Source organism: Rousettus aegyptiacus, unplaced genomic scaffold, assembly GCF_014176215.1.
Source record: "Rousettus aegyptiacus isolate mRouAeg1 unplaced genomic scaffold, mRouAeg1.p scaffold_m13_p_1, whole genome shotgun sequence".
Lineage (NCBI taxonomy): Eukaryota > Metazoa > Chordata > Mammalia > Chiroptera > Pteropodidae > Rousettus > Rousettus aegyptiacus.
In genome coordinates, this window is record NW_023416284.1 from 51,926,950 (window position 1) to 51,950,610 (window position 23,661).

The 23,661-nt window shown below is 33.3% G+C and overlaps 2 protein-coding genes across 9 annotated transcripts in view; one reads left to right on the top strand and one right to left on the bottom strand.

The window, feature by feature from the left end:
• The window catches only part of MSH4 (mutS homolog 4), a 191,634-nt gene that overhangs the window by 77,525 nt on the left and 90,448 nt on the right, over positions 1-23,661 (top strand). Inside the window, exon 18 of one of the 8 annotated variants that reach the window (XM_016129596.2) lies at positions 13,424-15,636. The exons of the other annotated variants lie outside the window; for them this stretch is intronic. Within the exon in view, the coding sequence (XP_015985082.2) occupies positions 13,424-13,450 (27 nt within the window). The 3' untranslated portion in view covers positions 13,451-15,636. Of the gene's footprint in view, positions 1-13,423; positions 15,637-23,661 lie in introns of those variants that run through there. 8 annotated transcript variants of the gene reach the window in all.
• ASB17 (ankyrin repeat and SOCS box containing 17) lies at positions 508-12,063 on the bottom strand. Its single transcript, XM_016129602.2, has 3 exons — positions 11,537-12,063; positions 2,834-3,113; positions 508-714 (listed from the first exon to the last, which is right to left on the bottom strand). Exons 1-3 carry the CDS (start codon positions 11,935-11,937, stop codon positions 508-510), a joined length of 888 nt encoding a protein of 295 aa, XP_015985088.1. The 5' UTR covers positions 11,938-12,063.

Consider the following 23,661-nt stretch of genomic DNA (forward strand, 5'->3'; position numbering starts at 1 on the left):
TCACCTTGTATGATTTGTGACTATGGCTACTACAAAATTATAAATTCTTCTCAAGGGATCACTTTCTAATTTCTCTGAGTATTCCCTACTACCAAACAATATTTTATTTGCAAAAGAACTCAGTAAATAAATATTTGTTAACATGACTACATAATATAAAATATCTAGCTTACAACATAGTAATAATAAGAGTTTCAGAATTCAGAACATTAATATGACCAAAATTTCCACAAGGAACAAGAAACTAAAGCAAAAACAACTTTTAAGAGTACACTAAAAGGGTAAATATAAAATATAAAAATGAAACGCATGTAATTTTTTCTGCTGTATAAAAAGGCAGTAGAGCCATATATTTATTTATAATTGATTCATATAGGGTGTCATGTGAAAATATATTTTCTAATGAAATACTTACTGCAACAAAAATTTGCATGAAGTTAATAGTTTATTAACTTCTAAGCCATACAATGGTGAGCATTCTTAAGGAACTCAGGAAAAACACATGTATTAACTTTCCAAATTCAGGTAGTTCTGTAGGCGAACAGGAATTAGAAGTGAAAATATTCCATTTGGGAGCATATTGTTGGTCAGTAGTTGAGCCCTGATGGTTATTCTGCAAAGATGTAATAGTTCACATGGTTCTTTGTATCTTGTTGAAGGAATGTAGTCCAACCAATTTGAAATAATTGGACGTCTTCCTAAACTTAGCTGCGTCTGAAGAAAAGAAATAATTTTATGATGTCAATCATTGGATTATTTCTAGTTATTAACATTTTAATTTTTTATTTAAATACATAAAATAGGTTTTAAATTTATATGACCCTTATAATATTTTTTTCCAAAGAATTTTTACCTGAGACAAGTATTTTTATTCCCATTTTATTCTTACAACGATATTTAAAGTTTAATATGCTTAAGGACACAAAACATTTCTTAAATATGAATCTGTCTATATTTTTAATTTGAGGCAGATCAAACATGTTTTATCAGCTTATCTTTCTAGAGCAGTGTCGTCAATTTGGATATACACTGGAGTTATCTATGGCAACTTTAAAACATACCAACCTTAAAACATACTGAGGTTTTATGTCAGAAATTCTGTTTCAGTTGGTCCTGGGTAAGGCACAGACAACATAAAGCCTAAAAGTTCCCTCAGGTGATTCCAACCATTCTAGAGTACAACTTTAGAGAAGCCGTAAGAAGATCTGACAGGAGGCCCACCCATATGAAAAGATAACTTTTAAAGTTCCAGTTAAGGTACCCTTTTAACGATTTAATTCTAGAAGCCAAATGTTAGTAGGTTGACTTAGGGGTAAAAGGCACTGCCACATTACAGAGATGTTTCTCTAGTAGAACCTGTACTTTGTAGACTATATAACACTTTCACTTAAATGATATATAAATTTTCCCTATTTATTTAATAATCAACTATTTAAAGACTACCTTGTACATGATCAGACTGAGCTTGGTGCTGGGGATAATTGCTTAAATACACAAAATAGACACAGTCTGTGATGACAGAACTGTGGTATAGAGGAAAGATATAAAAATATATATTTTACAATAAAATAATGCTGCAATAGGGGAAACAACTGAGAAGTTGGAAATTCAAAGTAGGGGCATTTAACATATTCTTTAAAAAAAATTAGTGTTCTTTAAGTCAGTTTCTATGCCATCCTTTGCTATCTTGCTCAATTCTACTTTACTTTAGCTTATTAAACTGCAATTGATTGGAATTCAGCTATCATCTTTTTGCCTCTCAGACAGGTGATTTTGATTAACTCATTGTATCCTAGTCCTTTGCTACTGTGAATTGTACCCTAGGAAAAGCATTCATGGAACTGATCAAGAATTGACATATTCTACAATAATTGTGCAGGACTGACACTGGATGAAGACAAGCAAATTACTGAAGATATAGACATTTAAAATTTTTTTTTGTTATAAAGATTTGTTGCCAAAATAATTTGAGCAATTTACTTTCCTTACACTTGTTCCAGACATGGCTGATTGATATGAACTGTTGAGACTTAAACAAAAAAAGACTCCAGCAGAGTTATATCTCTGAGGAATTTGTTTCTGAAATCACACATTTAAAGTTAAAGGGAACTGTTAGAGTCCTTGATAATTTGGTTTTTGATTTATAGGAGTAGCTTTTTTTTTTTTTTTTCCTTAAGCAGACTTATTTCTTGCTACTAGTAAACATGATACAATTTTATGCTAAAACTTGCAGTTCATTCTGACAGGGTAAACATGCTATCCATATGGTTGATCTTTTTCCTAAACTTAGTTTATTTCAAAAAACTTTTTCAAGGAGAAGCCCTCTTCATTTCTGAGGGATAGATATTTTCAACTTAAGAAGTATTTTAAGCCTTTATATTTTATGCTTAAAATTATTTTGAAATTTTGAACATAAAAATTTGTTTCTTGGTATGTGATTGCATTTGTAGGGAGGAATGTAACTCTCATTTAAAAATATTATATTGGGAAAGAAGTCTGAAAATTTTAATTTGTTGTGTTTTTAAGAGACATAGAAATTCTAATAGTCACCAGTTGTAATAATAGCATACATTTACTTAATAACTTCTAAAATAAACTATAAATTTAGCTTTTGAATTTCATACTTAAAAAAACATAAAAATTTGAAATAAAGTACTAATGTTTAAAAGAATTTGGATTTTGCCTATTTTTAATTTATAAACATATACTCAGTGATTAATTTTTCAGTTGATGTAATCCATAGGTTAAAAATTAACTTTATTCTTGCCTCACAATTTTATATTAAAATTGACCAATACTTGAGCCCAAACCCAAAGAACAATATTTTGCTTACCTCTATTTCCTTGATTGAAATGATCGAAAGCACTCTGGAACATAATACTAAACATGTTTTGGCATCTTCCTGGATGTCTACCAATTCATGATCAACCATTATTCTCACTCTTGAAGGGTAGAGTAGTATTGTTAACACAATGTTGATAGGGTTTTTTTCTCTTTCTAAGATTCCATATTGCAAGAGTATTTTTAAGATATTGGATTGTCTTGTCTGAGCTACATAAAGTAGAGGCGTGATGCCACTTAGTGGGCTTGGGCAGTACACTGGTGTGAAAGTTCTGTGAATCAAACAAACACTCATTGAATATAGAATTAAGAAATGTGGTAAACACTGTCTTACTTGTAATGGGAAAATAATAGTATTATCTTATATATTAAATGTCTTAACTTTTAATGTAACTTTACTTTTATATATAATATATCTTAAAAGAGTTTTCCACTCTGAATCTAGACCAAAATGAAAGTTTAAAAAATAAGAAAACTTCCGCATATTTAAACCACCTTTACACTTTTAAGAACAAAGATTTTCAATGTGTGTAGAGTGTTTAGTATTAGTAATAGCACTTCTGCTTCTCATTTGAGAAATCCATTGTGATTAGAACGAGTATTAGAAAACTGACGTAGCTCTGGAAAATCTAAAATAGAAGAGGAGGAAAGACTTTTTATTTCATTTTATTAATAGAACAGAATTATGTGACCATTTTGATTTCTTTTTTTAATTTTTATTTTTTAATTAGAGTTGACATTCAATGTTGTTTTTATACTAATTTCAGGTGTATAGCATAGTGATAAGACATTTATATAATTTACAAAGTGGTCCCCCAGATTAGTCTAGTATCCACCTGGCACTATTCATAGTTATTACAATATTATTGATTATATTCTTTATGCTGTCCTTCACATCTGCATGACTATATTGTAACTACCAATTTGTACTTTTTAATTCCTTCACCTTTTTCACCCAGCCCCCAACCCCACTTTCATATGGCAGCCATCAGTTTGTTCTTTGTATCTGAGTCTGTTTCTGTTCTGTTTGTTCCTTACTTTGTTCTTTAGATTCCACAAATAAGTGAGGTCATATGGTATTTGTCTTTCTCTGACTTATTTCACTTATTATAAGACACTCTAGTTTCATCCATTTTGTTACAAATGGTAAGAATTTATTTTTTTATGTCTGAGTAATATACCATGATATGTATGTACCACTTCTTTATCCAATTGTCTGTTGATGGCTTCTTAGGTTGCTTCCATATCTTGGCTATTGTAAATAGTGCTGCAGTGAACATAGGGGTTCATATATCTTTTCAATTTAGTGTTTTGGATTTTTTCAAATAAATACCCAGGAGTTGCTAGGTCATAAGGTAGTTCTAGTTTTAATTTTTGAGGAACCTCCAAACTGTTTTCCATAGTGGCTGTACCAATTTATAATTCCACCAACAAGGCACAAGGCTTCCCTTTTCTTCACATCCTTGCCAATGTTTGTTGTTTTTTGATTTATTGATGATAGCCATTCTGACAAATGTGAGGCGATATCTCATTGTGGATTTAATTTTCATTTCTCTGATGATTAGTGATGTTGAGCATCTTTTCATATGTCTGTCGGCCATCTGCATATCCGCTTTGGACACATGTCTATTTCTCCATTTTTTAAATTGGATTATTTTTGAGGGAGTGTTGAATTGTATGTTTTTTTAAAAAATAAAATTTGGATATTAATCCCTTATCAGATGTACATTTTGATACCTTTTGGTTGTTTTTGTTGTTCTTAATCATATATCAGATGTGAGGTTGAACTGAGTGTGAAAATTGGACAAAAAGGAATAAGTGCAAATACCTTAATTTTATTTTTATCACTTTAATAAAATCATAATAGGTATCTGTAGGTTTAAGAAATGTAAGTTATAATGAAGGCCATATCAGGTCCCTCAAGGGCAGAATTTTCTTTCTTCAGTAAAGTTTAAAGTCCTTTGAAATCTTGATTTTCGTGGAGTGCTACATGATGGCTAGACTTGAAAATTTCTCTTCCCTTATAACAGAAATGAAAGTTTTTTTCTAATTTTATATAGTTCTTGCAATTGTTTTATTTAATAGATATCTATACTTGCTGTTGAATTACTCTTTTAGACAGGACATGGTAGAACCAACCATTGGTGATTTTATATTATCGAGCCTTGATTTGGCCAAGAAAATAGGGCTTTTAGGATTAAAGAAAGGGAAATTATATTCATGATTCTTGTCTCTGGAATTATCTTGATTAGTCTTAATAAAAATACTAATATATTCTGCAGAAGAGCATAAAAACTATAAATACTGGCTTTAGACAATTATGTAGAGCAAGGAAGCATTATTCAAAAAGAAAAACTTTAAAATTGTATATGTTTAATCGATATTGGAGGCAATATGGTATAATGAACTCTAAAATGACTAAATATTGTGGTTAAACAAACAAACAAAACAAACAGGGTGGTGTAGTACAGAGCAGCATTTAGGAAAAAGTGGGTTTTTGTCATAACTCTGCCTTTGGTGCTACATATATGTCCTTATAAATTCTATATGTAAATATATACACTGTCTCCTAGAATCATCTCCAGATCAATATTTTACTGGACATCTCATTTTTTTTCACAAATATTTCTAACATATCCAAAACTGAACCCCTAAACCTCTGCATTCTCTATTCTGCTTATTTGTATTTACTTTCTCAAACCACTGCTACATCCAACTCTTTCACATTTATTTTATTTGTATATGTTATTCTCCTCCTTGTCTTCAATTCTGGGAAAAGTCTTATTCATTGCATAAGAGTCAAGTCTTCTTTCATTACCTGACCTTTCTCTTACTCCTCGTGGTACTTTGTGCATACCTCCATTAAGCCCTTATCATTTTGGACAACTTACTTACCATCTCTAATCTTTCATTTTCTCACTTGCAAAATAAATGAGTGAGCAAGATAAAAATTTAAGTTTCACAAGAGCAATGATTTTTGTCTGTTCAGTCCACTGTTATATTCCTAAATACCCAGTACAACTTGGCCCATAGTAGCCACTTAAATATGTGTTAATTGATTTTTTTTTTTTTACTATTATCCTAATTGTATATATATCATTTCCTTAAATTTATTCCGTAGCTTTCAGGCCTAACAAGATTTTAGTGAAGTGTAATCACTTAAAGTTTTCAGAAGCACTCTAATTTATTCATCTTGCTAACTCTTAAGAAGATATTTGACTTAAGAGTCTTATAAATATGGGAATTCAGGGGACTTAAGGGACAAAAAAAAAATACCATAAAGTGGCCTTTTTTCAGATTTAGAGATTTTAGTTGATTTAAGCTGTTAACATTGACATACTTTTAGAAGACGTTTTGGACTAAAAATATTGAAAATATATCTAAAACTCAAGCAGGTTTAAAACGAGATTTAAAAGTCTAATCTGTACCCAAATGACGTATGATTAATCCTTGTGTTTAAAGAGCATGTTACCGTAAACCAAAATTTGCTTAATCTGTACTGACAGTTAATTATAACAGTACTTACATGGATGGAATGAGGCAAGCAAAATAGGAATCAGTTTCTAAATGTGAGGTTAATGAACTGAACCCTCTATGTCTTAAAACATGTCATATATGCTTATAAAGTGGGACATAATATTTCCATGTAGACATGCAGAGAATGATTTAGTTTTGTAGCTATAATAATTGCTTCTAAATTTTCCTACTATCTCTCCTCTGGTTTCTAGCTACTAAATTTAATAGATGTTACTCCATAGTAAGTTTGTCTCTGATATTTAATGCAGTTGATTTTCTTGAAACTGTGTTTTCTCTTGACTTAGTGGAACCATTCTCTCCAAGTTATGTATCTACCTAATTTTTTATTGCTTCTCAATGCTCTTTCATTGATTCCTTGTCTTCTGACTTCAACATCTAGTACATATGGCCTTTTGACTAATTTTCATTTGACTAATTGTTCTCAGGCAATTTCACTTATGACCATAACTTCAACTGCTATCTATTTAACGAATATTTATTGAATCTATACTGTATCCCAGCACTGTTTTGAGTGCTTGAGTTATGTGAGTGAACAAAACAAAGATGTCTCTTTTCTTGATTGTAGTGTAGTTCAGGGGTAACAGACAATACAGAATGAACATAGCAAACAAGGAAATTTTATATGTTAGAAGATTTGATAAATGCTGTGGAAAAAAGAAAAAGTAGAGCAGGCTAAGAAATATGGAAGAACTGGAGGGTTCAGTGAGGGCATTTTCTAATTTTAAATAGGATAATAAAAGAGGGAATAACTGAAAGGTGACATTTGGGAAAAGAAAGAGATGAAGAAGTTAGCCATTTGGATATTTAAGCACCCTAAAGTAGGCAAGTGTACCTGGAAGGAGAGTAAAGGAGCCAGTGTGGCTGAAGGAGTGAAAATGGTGGCGATAGTAGGAAATGAGGACAGAGGTAATGGGTTGCCACATAATCTAGAGCATTCTTTTACTTCAAATTGAGTGGAAGAGCCAGTGGAGATTTTTGAGTAGAAAAGCAACACGATCTTACCTTTGTTGAGAGTTCGTTATGGGGTAGAAGGAGAAAAATTCTTTAGCTTGGTACAAAATGATAACAACGGGGATGGTCCTATTCTGTAAATTGTTTAAAGGTAGAACCAACAAATATCCTGACAGGTAAGTTGTGGAATGTAAGAGAAAGAAAGACATCAGGAATGACACTATATATCTAGCCACCTCTACTGCGCATCTCTACCTGGATGTCCATTAGGCAATGCAAACTCACATGTCTCAAACTGACTTAGTAGATCTCTTATAATAATGGTAAGTCTGTGGCATAACCACTGTGGTAGGCTGGATAAAGGCCTCTTAGTGTGGCCCAAGGAATTTTGCAGATGTGATTAAGGTAAGCATCTTGAGAGATAATCCAGGTGGGTCCAATATAATCACAAGAGTACTTATAAGATGTGTCAGCAAATGACAGAAGCATAGCCAGTGAAGAAGGTATGACCCTACAGTGTTGGCTTTCAAGCTGGAAGAAGAGGCCATGAACCAAGGAATTTAGGAAGCCTTTAGAAGCTGACAAAGACAAGGAAACAGATTATCCCCTTCCGGAAGAAACCAGCCCCACTGACATCTTGGTTTTAGCTCTGTAGCCTCAATTAGGACTTCTGACCTTCCAAACGGTAACATAATAAATTTGTATTGTTTTAATCCACTAGGTTTGTGGCAATTTGTTACAGCAGAAACACGAAACTAATACAACTATCAATCAGTCTCAAAATTTAGAAATCTGAAGATTAACTCTCTTCTCTCTGATTTTCCACTTCTAATCACTCACTATGTAGTAGTATCTCTCCTTTCCCCTACTGCTATTGTTTTAAAGTCTTCCTTGTAATTTACCTGGACAGTTGTATCAAAGAGTGGCTAGTGGTTTGGCTCAGGGGGTGAATAATGATGAAGAAAACTTAGTTCTTCCCCCAAAACTACTATAAATACTCATGTAATTTAAGTTAGCACATTGTGCCTGTTGTGCAGACTCAGCTTCAGAAAACTCCTCTAACCACTTCCCCTTTTTCAATGAGAGTGCTTCCCCCAGCCCTTCCTACTTAGAAATTCAGGACCTGCCATTATTGTACCTGGAGAGTTTGAGTAGTCTACCTCTTGCCCTAGCCTCCCTTCCCACAATCCAGTCTTCAAAAGGGAGCTGATAAATCTTTTCATACTGCAAGTCTGACCTTCATTGGGTTGGGCATCACCGATGGTGGAAATTTTAAATTTCTTAATATGGTTTACAAAGTGCCTCAATGTTTTACTTCTAGGCTTCATCTCTCACTACTGCCTGATTTGCATCTCACTCTAGCAACTGCTGGGTTGCCCGTGGTCATTGGGTACCACGTGTTTGTGTCTCCCTTGGCTTTAGTCATCTTCCCTCCCCCCAAATTACATGTCCTTAAGTCAAGACAGAGAAAACTCCCTTTCATCTTTTAAAAATCAATTTAAGACATCAGTTCTTCTAGAGAGCCTTCTCAGATTCCTGCTCCTCTCCAGCCATGTTAAGAATGGCCTCTGTTCTCTCTACCTGTACTTGCTTCTGTTTTTGCACTTACAGTGTAATTATAATTTTTTTGTGGCTCACTTGCTAGTCTGTAAGCTCTCCAGAATGACGAAATACGCCTATTTTGTTTTTGCATCTCCAACAAGTAACACAGTGCCTGGCACTTAGAAAATACTTGATAAATGATTATTATTTTAATTGAATGACATCATATCTAACCACTTAAAGTCTGTCATATAGCATAATTTAGATATTTATTTAAGGCTTGTTGTAAAAATAAATTTAAAGTTCCTTTCCCTCATTAATTCTGTCTTCTCTCCTTCAGGAACATATTTAGATACTTCATTGTTGAAACAGAGAAATTATCAAACTGGAGCTGGAGTGTATATAGGGGAGGGTGAGCAAAGAATGATGCTGCTATTGAAATAATGAACAACAGATAATAGGAAACAAAGTATTCATAATGGTGACATAATAGCTGTGTTCAAATATTTGAGAGGTTTTTATGTAGGAGAGAATAAGTAGGCTCTGTTTACTATAGCCCTGGGGGCAGAGTTGGAGAAATGGATACAGAATCCAGTACACAATGAGGAAGGAGAATATAATAAAACTGTATAAAAACTCACTTTTTCATTTAACACAACCTTAATTGAGCAGTTGCTATGAAGATTCAATGTTGAAGAAGTAAAGATTCCTCCTCACATGGAGCTTACTTTTAGCAAAAGTAGATAGTGAACAAACAAATCAATAGAAAAAAAAAACAGCAGCAAATAAACAATTCACTGCTGTGCAGATTTAAAATAGAATGCTATGGTAGTGACTGAGTGACTTCTTTAGATGGTGTGACCAGGGATGACATTTGTACTGTAATCCCACTGATAAAAAAGAGCTAGTTCTAGGAAGAACTGAGTGAAAAGATTTTCAGGCAAAGAGAAGGCCTTCAGGCTGGAATTAACTTGATGTTCAAGAAACAGAAAGGTCTATGTGGTTGGAATATACTGTCCAAGGAGGATAATGACATGATTGGATTTTTAGCAGACAGGCTAATAAAGGAGGCTGGAGCTGGGGAGAGGTCAGGGCTAGAGGTAAAGATTTGGAAGTCTTTGGCATATACATAATATTTAAAAACATGGGACTGAGCAAAATCTTGAGGGAAAGTGTATAGCCAGGAAAGGGAAGGGATCTTGGGCAAAGAGATGGTTTATTTCAGGAAATAGTTGACTCATTTCCACTAGAGTTGTTCAAACAGAGACCAGAGGAGCAGATGGTTTACAGCGGGTTGCTGCCTGAAAGGAGATTTGCTAATGAATTTTTAGGTTCCTTTTGAATCTAAAATTTTGTGATTCTGAAAGACCAAATGATGCAGTAGTCTATAGAATTGGCCTGTAATGTGTTTTACCATGTGGATACAACTAAATCAAAATTTATTAATTTTAAAACTGTCGCTTAAGACAGTTGTTAGTGGCACTCTATCAGTTTCTCTTTCATTTTTCTTCCTTTCAGTTTTTCACACTTCCCCTCTATTTAATTTTTTTATTCTCTCTTCCTCTGTTTCAGTCCATTTTTCTTTTTAATGGGTCTGCCAGGGATGTACATACTATACTACTTAACCCAGCTAGTGACACTCAGTGTTAGAAGCTGCTGATCTCTGCTATAGTTACCAATATAATGTTCCTTAAAACAACCAAAAATTTTATATATTCATATTCCGGACCACAGCTATCAGTTCTTGTTCTTGGGTGATCATTAAGGAAAACAATCCAGTAGTTCTCTAATACCACACAATCAAGAAGACAGCTCTGCTTCAGGCAGAATCTAAATTGATTCAGTCTTTAACTGATCTTATCTGTCTTGTTTTTCATCACACATATGCTTCCATTATTGTTCCTAGTATAGTGCATCATATGCAGTAAGGGAATAGATAAATACTTTGTTGATGAAAAAATGTGCATCTAAGTAAATTAATACCAAAAACTAAAGAGTAAATTAGAGTTAGTACAAACTAAATAATTTTAGAATCTGCGTTATGGACTCTACAGAAAGGACACATTGGACATTTTATTTTTACAAGATCCTCAGTAGTATTTTTTTGCTAGACTGACATGTTCAGACTATGAAAATTTGGTTCTATAACAGACCGAAGCAGGTATTTGACTTTCATTGTACTCAGTTCTGGGGAATTTGGAGTCAAATTAATGATTATTTAACATATAAAAAGGCAATTATTGTGTTTAATAAATATTACTAAGTGACTTTGTATGTATATTCTGAATTATACTTTGAAAGTCAATTTATATACATACTATAGATATACATTCTCAAGAAGAGATCACGGTATTACACAAAACAATGTCTTTGTCTATTTAGAGAAATAAAAGTTGTCTAACACTGCATTATCTTAAGCGCTAATGTAAGCTTTTAGAACAGAACCACTAGTAATTTACTGGTACATAATAATGCATGTATATATTCATGAATAAATAATGAAGGAGTGAACAAATGTGTGCACATTAAAAAAATAACGAATGACCATTAAAGTCAGTATTCCTTATCCATATTTAGCCACTATGCATATTCATTTTAGAAAAAAGTAGTAGTATAATCTAAAGAGGTGTTTTCTCCTATTATGGTGAAAACATGAGATTGTTACCTCCATATCAGTGCCAGGTTGCAACTTCTGTCTTGAACGTAGTCTTTGGTCTTCTTGAGAAGCAATTCCACAAAGTCAGGATTACCTTTTCTGGCAAAAACCCAGTACAGAATTGTATTCACACATATTTCGGTAAATTCAAGATTAAAATTTAGTTCAAAACGGTATCCTGATTTTTCCACAAATGCAATGTAATCTGTGAGTAGTATGTCAAACCCATCCAAGTCGACATACCTCAGAATTTTTGCCAATGTTCGGTAAATCCTGGGTTCATAACAATGATATCCCCACTGACCCAAAAATTGCAAGGATGGTCTTTTAACAATTTTGTCAACAAGATTGCAGAATATATTGCTTCTTAGACAAGGAGTCTTTTGACATAGTTTAGAAGATTTACTCATTGCTACTTAAGGCGACGCTATAGAAACAAATCATAGGAAGTCATACTGTAATCCTTCAGTTACATATTTTGATAATGTGGTAGACTTTACTCCACAAACAGGAAGTGCCCTTGAAACTGTGGCCAGAAAAAACATCATATGAAATATTACCAGACAGTACTGGGTGACATCACAATACATGGAGGTCTGTCATCAGCATAGGTCAGAAATTTGGGACATTATATGTAACTGGTGACATTTGAGAGAGAGATACTGGATAGAAATGGCCTGTATAAGAGCTAAGATATAATATCCCTAACTTTCCAAGATCTCAGCTCAAGCTACTCTATATATTGTATCAAGTGCTATAAGCATGGTCTATACATTAGATAAAATAATAATAATCAGATTCATTATTCATTTAGGCTATCACAGAAACAAAGAGATAATGATAGCTCAAGTGAGAAAATTAAGTACTGCTGTTCTTATGTTCTCCATGTTCTCACCTAATACTCATAAGATATTTTCCCAGTATTATAGTTTAAGAAATTGAGTCTTAGATAGGTAAAGCAACCTGCCAATAGGCATTCTTTAATTCTCAGAAAAGATGTCATACAATATGAAACAAAATTAGGAAACTGTGTTTTAGAATTTTAAATTTTATGGAGATTATTCTTCTATAAATCAGGAAAGTGTATATACAGTTTGGACATTAAAAGCACTTCAAGCTTGATATGTTATCCTTGCCACAGTAAACAAAAGGTGGGGGAGGGGGGAATTTGGATGTTTTATCCTTAATTTAGTAGTTTATGCTTTAGCTGCCTTTCTGTTAAATTTAACACCTTGGGTGTGAATTTATTAGCAATTATAAAGGCATTTAAATGTTTTCTTTTTTCTTTTGCATATTTGTTCTTTAAATCACATAAATGATGTCTCTTTAGTAAAGAGAAATTATAACTTTGGGTTTGCTATAATATACTTCCACTAATATCGCATTTAATTCTGTGGACCCTAAACTCTCTTTCCCCAGGATAGCATGAAAACAAATTAATAATTGTCATCTTTCTGGAAACCAAGAGTTTGTTGTTTTCCTCTACTTTCTCTCTCTTTTTATTTTCTTCACCTCAAAAATATATTTTAAATTTAACTTTTTATTGCTTTCTCAGTAAAACTATACGTAAAGGTTGTAAAAAATTGAAACATTATAAATCTAGTGAAAATCCTTCCCTGAGATAATCACATTAGCAATTTTATACATAGCCTTTCAAATATTTTCATGCTTATTTATATAGATATATCATTATATATTTTGTTCTTTTTATATAAATGGAATATTATACAAAACTAGTTTATGAGCTGCTTTTTATTTATATAAGAATTTATCATAGGTACCTTTGTATTTCCTATATACTAACAAATTTTTATGTGCTACTTACTATGTACCAAGTGCAACTTAAGTACTTTTACATATTAACTTTTCTAATCCTACAACAACTCTGCCTCACAGATATGGAAGCCGAGATACCAAGCCTGAGTGACTTGCCCAAGATGATGTGTCTAGTATGTGGTTAAGCTGGGATTTGAACCCAGGCAGGATGGTGCCAAAGGCTTCACCTCTGCTCTCTTTGCATCTCCAAAAAGAGGGTGCTACCTTACCATTTCTTTGGCTAGTTTATAAATAGCTCTACAATTATATTTCAAAACCAGAAATAAGCAGATGGAAGACTAATCTTGTTTTTGTAAAGTGTTATTATTAAAGCAATAACAATGTATATCTCTGCATGTTTAAATTTGATCATTTTCCTTTTTCCTTTATAATTTTCTTTATGATTTGAATGTGAGCGTGTATATTTTTGTAATCAGAATAAACAATCAAGTCATTTTCACTTTAAACATAATAACCAGAATATATTAAGTCAAATTTGGTCCTGCTTTAGTTTTTTTTTTAATTATTATCACTAATGTTAAACATCAAAGACATATTCAGTAGACAATCTACTGATTAATAATAATAGCTAAGATATATTCAGTTCTTATATACTTAGATGATATTAGACAAGTGCTTTATATGTATTTTCTCATTTCATTTGCATAATTCTCCATTTTATGGTTGAGGGGCCCGAGAGTTAGACTGGTCATGACACTTGCCAGAGTTCATACATCTAAGTGAGTAGCAGTGATTTGGACAAAGACTGAGTTCACAGTCCAGGTCCTTTGTCTCTGTGCTTTGGTAAAACTGTAACATCTGCTCCAGAATATAGCTTATACATTTCATGCTCATAGAAAGCCCTTAGTAAAATCATCTGAAGTCTAATGACACTGGAAATATGTTAAATAGATTTAGTAAATATCCTTATTTAAAGAAAAATATTCCATATATCATATACAAATAATTGAAAAATCGTGAGTTTAAATACATATCTTAATGTGTTTTTCCATACTTAAGGTTGAATAACATAGGTATAGATTGCATGTTGACCTCTATTGTTTTAAGTATGTCAAAAGCTTATAGGTCCCAAACTGTCTGAAATTTCTGCTTAGTTCTTTTTGGTTAGGGCATTTTCAGGCCTAGATGTTATCTGGAAGGCTTATATGTGAAACCATTATCACTCATTAATCTTTTAAGTAAATTCATTTTCATTAGATGCCTAAGCCTATAATCTAGCTGGGCTCAGCACAGCTACATTTTATTAAGGGAGAAGCATTTCAGGAAAATCCTAAAGCAATGGCTTAAGTATCAGGAATATACAAAGGATATAGCACAACAGTACTAGGCAACTGACAGTGACTGAAGACAACTGAGGCACCAAGGACAAATTTGGCCTGCTAAGCAGTTTCACCAGAGATGAGTTCTGTATGTAAGTCATAGGTGAGGGACGTGTTTGTATAATCTCAGCAAACTGAAGAAAAATGTCAGTAGATAAGAATGACATTTTGATGGATTCGATAGTATGGTTTCCTCATAATTATATAAAATTATTGATAAAAGTTTTATTCTGTAAAGTTTATATTAGCTCTTTTGTCAGGCTTTATCATTCTCGATGCCATTCATCTCTAATATTGATTTACATATTTAAAAGAAGATAAAAGTAAAATCAGAATCAAGAGAAGAGAGAATTCCTCTTTTTTGCAGTATGAGTAGGAACAGTATTTATTTCCAAAAGTAGAATGAAAAGAACATGTATATATTATATGGTGCCTTAAATGTATATATAATAGCTCTGTGTCAGTTTTAAAGGATATCTTAAAAATCAAGGCAAACTTAATTTTTACTCACTATTCATGTATTGAGACAACCCTCCAGAAACACTTAGACTCATAATTCTGACTCCCTCAGAATTTTGGTTTGTACAGAAATACAGTTGATCCGTCTTATCTCTCCCTGATGGCATTCACTCAAATTTCTTTGTTATTAGCTTTTTATTATTAACTTACTTTATATTAGTTTCAGATATATAGTACAGTGGCTAGACATATATGCAATTTAAAAAGTGATTCCCCCCAATTCCTGTAGCACCCATCTGGCACTACTCACAGCCATTACAATAATGTTGATTATATTCCCTATGCTGTACTCTGCATTCCTGTGACAACTTACTTAACTCTTTTTCATCCCTTTACCTTTTTCACCCTGCCCTCCAGTACTGCTCCCGTCTGGCAATCACCAGTTTGTTCTCTGTATCCATGAGTCTGTTTTCATTTAGTTTGTTCTTTTTTTCCTTAGAGTCCACATATAAGTGAAATCATATAGTATTTATCTTTCTCTGTCTGACTTATTTCACTCAACATAATACCCTCTAGGCATTTACTCAAATTTCTAATTCAATTTTTAACCACAATTTTTAACTCAAAATTTTAAGCTAGGCTACTTTGTATGTATGTATATATGTATGTATGTATGTATGTATGTATGTATGTATGTATTTTTATTAAGTTTATTGGGGTAACATTGGTTAACAATTATATAATTTTCAGGCATACATTATAATTTGACATCTGTATTTTCTACTGTGTGTTTACCACCCAAAGTCCAGTTTCCTTCAGCTATCATATATTTGATCCCCTTTACCCACTTCACCCTCCCCCTAAACCTTATATTGGACCCCCTTTAAACATCTACCTACCCTCACCTCCCCCACCCCCTACCCTCTGGTAACCACTAGTCTATAATTCACGTCCATAAGTCTCTGTTTGTCCTGTTCATTTGTTGCTTTTAGGTTTATATCCCACATATAAGTGATATCATGTGATTTTCAACTTTTTCTGTCTGGCTTATTTCAATTAGCATGATTATCTTGAGGTCCATCCATGTTGTCGCTAATGGCAGTATTTCATCCCTTCCAATGGCTGAGTAATATTCTATTGTATATATATACCACAACTTCTTTAGCCAATCATCTATCATAAGACACTTCGATTGCTTCCATGTCCTGGCCACTTGAATAAGAGCTAGGCTATTTTCAGTCAGAGATACTTGGCCAACTTTCATATGAGTTGTCCTTGGGATTGTGTCTATCATTAAGGTAGTCAGCTGTGGCTAGAGGAGACAGACACCACAAAATATTTAGTACAGTGATGCATCACTTAACAACAGGGATACATTCTGAAAAATGCATCAAGTGATTTCATGGTGTAAACATTACAGAGTGCACTTATACAAACCTAGATGGTATAGTCTACTACACACCCTGGGTATATGGCATAGCCTATTGCTCCTAGGCTATCAACCTGTACAGTGTGTTACTGTACTGAATACTGTAGGCAGTTGTAACACAATGATGGATAAACATATCTAAACATAGAAAAGGTGCAGTAAAAATGTAGTATAAATGATAAAAATGATACATCTGTATAGGACACTTACTATGAAAGGAACGTATAGGATTGGAAATTACTTTGGGTGAGTTAGTGGGTGAGTCAGTGAGTGAGTCAAGAATGTATTCCTAGGACATTACTATACACTACTGTAGACTTTATAAACATTGTACATTTAGGCTATACTAAATTTATAAAAAAATATTTTTTCTTTAATAATAAATTATCCTTAGCTTTCTGTAGCTTTTTTACTTTATAAACTTTTAAAACTTTTCAACTCTTGTAATAACACTTAGCTTAAAACACAAACATATTGAATAGCTGTACAAAAATGTTTTTTCATTATATTCTTATTCTATAAGCATTTTTTATATTTAAAAAAATTTTCATTTTCATTTTTATTTTTAATTTTAATTTTTTTACTTTTAAAATGTTTTTGTTAAAAACTAAGACACAGACATATACATTAGCCTAGGCCTACACAGGGCAAGAATTATCAGTATCACTGTTTTGTACCTCTACATGCTTCAGGGACAGTAACACACATGGATGTGTCATCTCGTGATAACAATGCTTTCTTCCGGAATAGCTCCTGAACGACCTGCCTGTGGCTTTTCTTGATGAGGTGTCACTTTTTCAGAAATATGTGCATTGTGGTTTGCTTGCTTTGTTTCTGGTTTTGGATTTTTTTTTTTTTTTTGGTTTTGTTTTGTTTTGTTTTGTTTTTTATTGATTTGCTTGTAGCAGATAATGCACCGAGAACATTCCTCTCTATTAATTAAAACCTTCCAATATTGGGGTCCATTTTTTCAAACTTTTTAAGAAACTTATTGAGGTCTGCAGAAGCTTCTGTTAAACTCTTTGCTATAAATGTTCTTGAGGGTTTTTTCCCTTCTGCAGTTTCCTGTTTTCTTGTCTCTTCTTCAGCTATGTGTTCCTATTCTAGTTCCAACAACTCCTCATTAGTCAATCCCCTAGGAACCACCTCTGGGACCTCCTCATTGTCATCATCATCCACACCCAGGTTAAAGCTGTTTACCATCTCAACTACAGCCTTGAAATTTTTAACCTTTGTGCTATGACCTTATGATAGCTACAACCATCACTAGGTAATGGGAATTTTTTTGCTCCATTATAATCTTATAGAACCACCATCATAAGAGTGCTCTGTTGTTGAAAAAAACATCATTATGAAGCTCATGACTGTATTACAATTAAAAATTTTAAATAAACATTGCAGATGGTTTATATTAAGCATGTTAGAAACACGATTACTTATAGAAGAATAATAAGCACAATTATGAAATTTTTAGCCCTTCAAAACCACAGTGTGATGTCTAATCCTTCTATACTTAAAAATTCATTTCTGGGCTCTCTACTCTGTTCCATTGATCTGCGTGTGTGTGTTTATGCCAGTACAATACTGTTTTTGATTACTATAGCTTTGTAGTATAGTTTGAAGTCAGGGAGCATGATGTCTTTAGATTTGTTCTTCTTCCTCAAGATTACTTTGGATAGCAGGGCTTTTTCTAGTTCCATACATATTTTTTCTATCTGTTTCTGTGAAAAATGGCATTGGAATTTTGATAGGAATTATCAAAATTTCGATAGGAAAAATGGCATTGGAATTTTGATAGGAATTATCAAAATTTTGATAGGAATTATCGTGGGTAATATGGATATTTTAGCAATACTAATTCTTCCAATTTGTGAGCACAGGATATATTTTCATTTATTTGTATCTTCTACCAAAATTTCTTTATCTATTCCTCTACCAATGGACAATTTAGATTGTTTTCACCTCTTGATTATTGGAGATAATACAACAGTGAATATAAGAGTATAAATATCTCTTCAAGATCTTGTTTTCAGTTCTTTTGGATAAATACCAAGAAGTGGGATTACTAGATCACATGATAGCTCTAATTTGAATTGTTTGAGGAACCTCTATAACTGCTTTCAATTATGGTCACACCATTTAATATTCTAACATCTCACAAGAGTTCCAATAATGGCCATTCTAACAGGCATGAGATGATAACTCATTGTGTCGTTTGTTGTGTATATGTGTTCATTTAAAATTTATATCGTAATTATTTGTATAAGTACCACATTACCAATAAAACAGACTCTTTTCTATATAGTTTCTAGTGACTGCTTAAGAAGAAAATTATATCCGTATGAGAAGATAACAAGCATTGTGCTTTATACATTTTTCTCTAGGTCTTGCTTTTGTACATATTAATTATTCATCTAATGTTGACTCATATTTTAGAATTATTTTAAATTTAAAGCAAATAAAGCCTACCTTATTTTGTATTGTTAACAGTTAACTTGTCAGAGATTTTTGTTTCATTATTCTATCTTTTTATTTAATGAAATTCTGGACTCCAAATAGGTGTTTCACGGAAGCAATGAAGGAGTTTTATGTGATTACATTATTACACCCTTTTTTTTTTTCAAACAGCCAGATCATTTTTTTGTTTGTTTGTTTTCACATCTGCTGCATTTTGTTCTCTTTTTTTTTTTCTTCTGGCTTTATTGAGATATAATAGACAACTAGTTGCTCATATTTACATTGTACAATTTAATGAGTTTTTTTAGTTATAGTTGGCATATGATAATATATTAGTTTCAGTTGCACAGCAGTGATTAGAGATCTATATAACTCACAAAGTGATCACCCCACTAAATCTAGTACTCCTCAGCTCCCTTTACATATTTTTATAACATCGTTAACTATTTTCCTTATGCTACACTTTATAACTCCACGTCTATTTTGTAACTATCTATTTGTACTTCTTAATCCCTTTGCCTTTTTCACTGCCCTCCCAACCCCCTTCCCATCTAGCAGTCTTCAAAATATTCTCTTTATCTAATAATTTATTTCTGTTTTTGTTGTTGTTGCTATTTATTTTTTGTTCTTATATTCCACATGTACATGAAATCATGTGATATTTGTTTTTATCAGACTTACTTCATTCAGCACATACCCTCTTGGTCCATCAAGGCAATATCTTTTTTCATCCGCTTCCTTTTGGAATTGTGTGTGTCTTTTAATCTAAAGTGAGTCTCTTGTAGGCAGCATATGTAGGGGTCTTGTTTTCTTATTCATTCAGCCAACCTATCTTTTGGTTGAAGCATTTAATTCTTTTCCACTTGAGGTACTTGTTGATAGGAATGTTATTATTACCATTCTTTATTCATGTTTTTATACATATTTTTTCTTTTTAAAGAAGTCCTTCCAACATTTCCTGTAACACTGGCTTGCTTGGTGGTGATAAATTTCTTTATCTTATTTTTGTCTGGGGAAGCTCTATATCTGTCCTTTGACTCTGAATGATAACTTTGCTGGATAAAGTATTCTTGGATGTAGATCCTAGATTTTCATCACATTAAATATTTTGTGCTAAGCCCTTCTGTCCTGCATAGTTTCTTTAGAGAAATCAGCTGCCAGTTTTATGGCACGCCCATGTAGGTGACTAACTGCTTTTCTCTTGCTACTTTTAAAATTCTCTCTTTGTATTTAACCTTTGGCATTTTGATTATAATGTGTCTTAGTGTGGCCCTCTTTGGGTTATCTTTTCTGAGACCCTCTGAGCCTCCTGGGATTGTATGTCTATTTCTTTCACCAGGAAAGACAAGTCTTCCATCATTATTTCTTCAAAAAGCTCTTCAACTTCTTGTTTTCCTTCAGGTAACCTCTACAACACAGATATTTTTACATGTAATTGCATCCCATAGGCTCCTTAAGTTATTATTATAGTCTTGGCTTCTTTATTTTTACTATTCCAATTGAGTATCCTTGGATTCCCCATCTTCTGTATCAGGGGTTTGATCCTCCTCTTTAGCCACTCTGTTGATTCCCTGTAATATCCTCTTCATCTCAGATAATGTGTTCTTCATTTCTGACTGGTTCCCTTTTATAATTTCCATTTCCATGTGTTTGTGTTTGTGTGTGTATGTGTGTGTGTGTGCGTGTTTAATCTCTTTGTTAAAGTTCTCACTGAGTTCATCTACTCTTCCTTTAAGTTCATTAAGCATCTTTATAGCCAGTGTTTTGAACTCTGTATCTGTTAGATTGCTTGACAGCATTATTCCTGGATCTCTGTTCTGTTTTCTCATATGGTTTCTGCTTCTTTGTCTTCCCTTTTTGACTGCCTTTCTATGTCTCTTTCTATATACTAAGCAAAACTCTTAAGTCTCCTGCCCAGTCTTATTAGCCTGGCTTTGTGTAGTAGGTGTCCAGTGGCACAGTCCTGAGAGGGGTTCAGCCATAGGCCAAGTTTAGCCCCAGCCTGTGCCCCTCTGGGGCCACCTGTTAAGATTCAGCAAGCAATCCACAAATGCTGCACTTATAATTGTCTCAAAAGGCCACACCAGAAACAGGCCAGCTCCACCAGTGTGAGTGTTGAAGTTGTCTCAGCAAGGAGCACAGGACTGGCCAAGGACATAACTGGGTGTGTCTTGGGTGGAATGTTGAGTTGGGGGAGGCAGAGTTTCAGGGAATCCTTTGGGCAGAGCAGCCCCTCTTATCTAGTCTGATGATGTCTCAGCTATGGTGACACCTGCTTCTCCACACTGGGAGGCAAGGTAGGCTCAACAAAGGAGCAATGGGTACCACCAGCACTTCTGCCTGGCAAAGAGCCTTGCCTCCAGCCTTCATTTGGACAACTCGGTGTCCCCCTGTAAGTTCCTGGTGCCCCGGCCCCCCGCAGCACCAACCTGGTGCTGGTGTTCTGAGGGAGCAGGTCCATCACTGTGAAAGTCTGCTTGTGGACATGGCCGTTTTAAGAGGTGTCTGCAGTTGTGGCTGCAGCTGCTGCAGTCTCTGTCCCACTCAGCCACTGGGGACCCATCAGCCTTGTGTCTTAGCCCCCTCCTACCTTCTACTGTTGCAGGGTGATTTCTTATTTCTCCCTCTAGTTGTAGTGCTTCTGTTCATCCAGATCCCAGGGGACTTTGTTTGCTATTTGTTCCATGTTTCTTTCACAACTTTGATTTGTTCACAAGAGGGATGAATAAAGCCTCTATCATCTGTGCCATTTTTTCCTCTCTGTCCTCCATTGTGTTTTTTCTTTCTTGCACTTCCCTTAAAATTGGTGATGCTGAGCATCTTTTCACATACGTGTTGTCCATTTGTATGTCTTCTTTAGATAAATGTCTATTCAAGTCCTTTGCCCATTATAAAATCAGATGTTTATTTTTTTGTAATTGTGTTGTAGGGGTACCCTATATATTTTGGATACTAATTTCTTATCAGATATATAGTTTGCAAATATTTTCTCCATTCTGTATGTGCCTTTTTACTCTGTTGATTGCTTCCTTTGCTGTGCAGAAGCTTTCATTTTGATGTAGTCCCACTTCTTATTTTTGCTTTTGTTGCCTTTGCTTTTAGTGTCATATCCAAGAAATCATTGCCAAGAACAATGTTTTGGAGATTTTCTCCTACATTTTTCCTCTAGGAGTTTTATAGCTTCAGGTCTTCCATTTAAATCTCCGATCTGTTATGAGGTGAATTTTGTGTATGGTGTAAGATAAGGGCCCATTTTCTTTTTTTGCATGTGCATATCCAGTTTTCTTAACGCCATTTGTGGAAGAGACTTAACTTTTATCCATTGTGTAATCATAGCACATTTGTTGATATCATTGAACCATATATGTGTGGATTTATTTCTGGGCTCTCTATTCTGTTTCATTGGTCTATATATTTGTGTTTATGCCAGTACTACACTGTTTTGATTGCTGTAGCATTATACTATGTTTTGAAGTCAGGGTGTGTTAGGCCTCCAGATCTGTTCTTTCTTAAGATTTTTTTTTGGTTCCACATGAATTTTAGGATTGATTTTTTATATTTATATAAAAAATGGTATTGGTATTTTGATAGGGATTACACTGAATCTATATATTGCTTCTGTTAATGTGAAAATTTTAACAATATTAGGTCTTCTAATTTATTAATATGGAATTTCTTTTAATTTAATTGTATTATTTTAAATTTCTTTCAGCAATGTTTTATAGTTGCCAATGTACAAATTTTTTGCCTCCTTGGTTAAGTTTATTTCTAAGTATTTTATTTTTTTAATGCTATTTTGAATGAGATTTTCTTAATTTCTTCTTGGATTATTCATTATTAATACACAAAAACACAACTGATTTTTGTATGTTGATTTCGTATCCTGCAACTTTACTAAATTTGTTTATTCTAACTTTTTGTGTAATCTTTAGGATTTTCTATGTGTAAAATCATGTCATCTATAATCAGAGATAATTTTACTTCTTCCTTTACAATTTTGATACCTTTTGTTATTTCTTTTTCTCTTCTAATATCTCTAGCTAGGACCACAATATTATTTATGTTGAATTGGTGGCAAGAGCAGACTTTCTTGCCTTGTTCTGGGTCTTAGAAGAAAAGCTTTTAGCTTTTTTACCATTGAGTTTGATGCTAACTGTGGACTTGTCATTTTTGGTCTTTATTATTATGTTAAGGTAATTTCCTCTTTTTCTTAGTTTGTTTAGTGTTTTATTATTTTTTTTATCATGAGAGGGTATTGAATTTTGTTATATACTTTTTCTTCATCTATTGAGATGATCATGTCATTTCTCCTCATTTGTTCTGTTAATGTGGTGAATGACATTGATTTTTATATTTTGTTCTATCTTTGCATCTCAGTGATAAATCACACTTGATCATGGTGTTTAATCCTTTTAGTATGCTGTTATTAGATTTAGTTTGCTAGTATTTTGCTGAGAATTTTTGTATCTATATTCATCAGGGATATTGCCCTGTGGTTTTATTTTCTGGTCTTTATTTTGCTTTAGTATCAGAGTAATGCTGGCTTCATAAATAAGATTGGAAGTGTGCCCTCTGAGACAAACCAGACAGAAACCAGTCCTTCAGGCAACCCCCCTGAAAAGCCAAAATGTTGG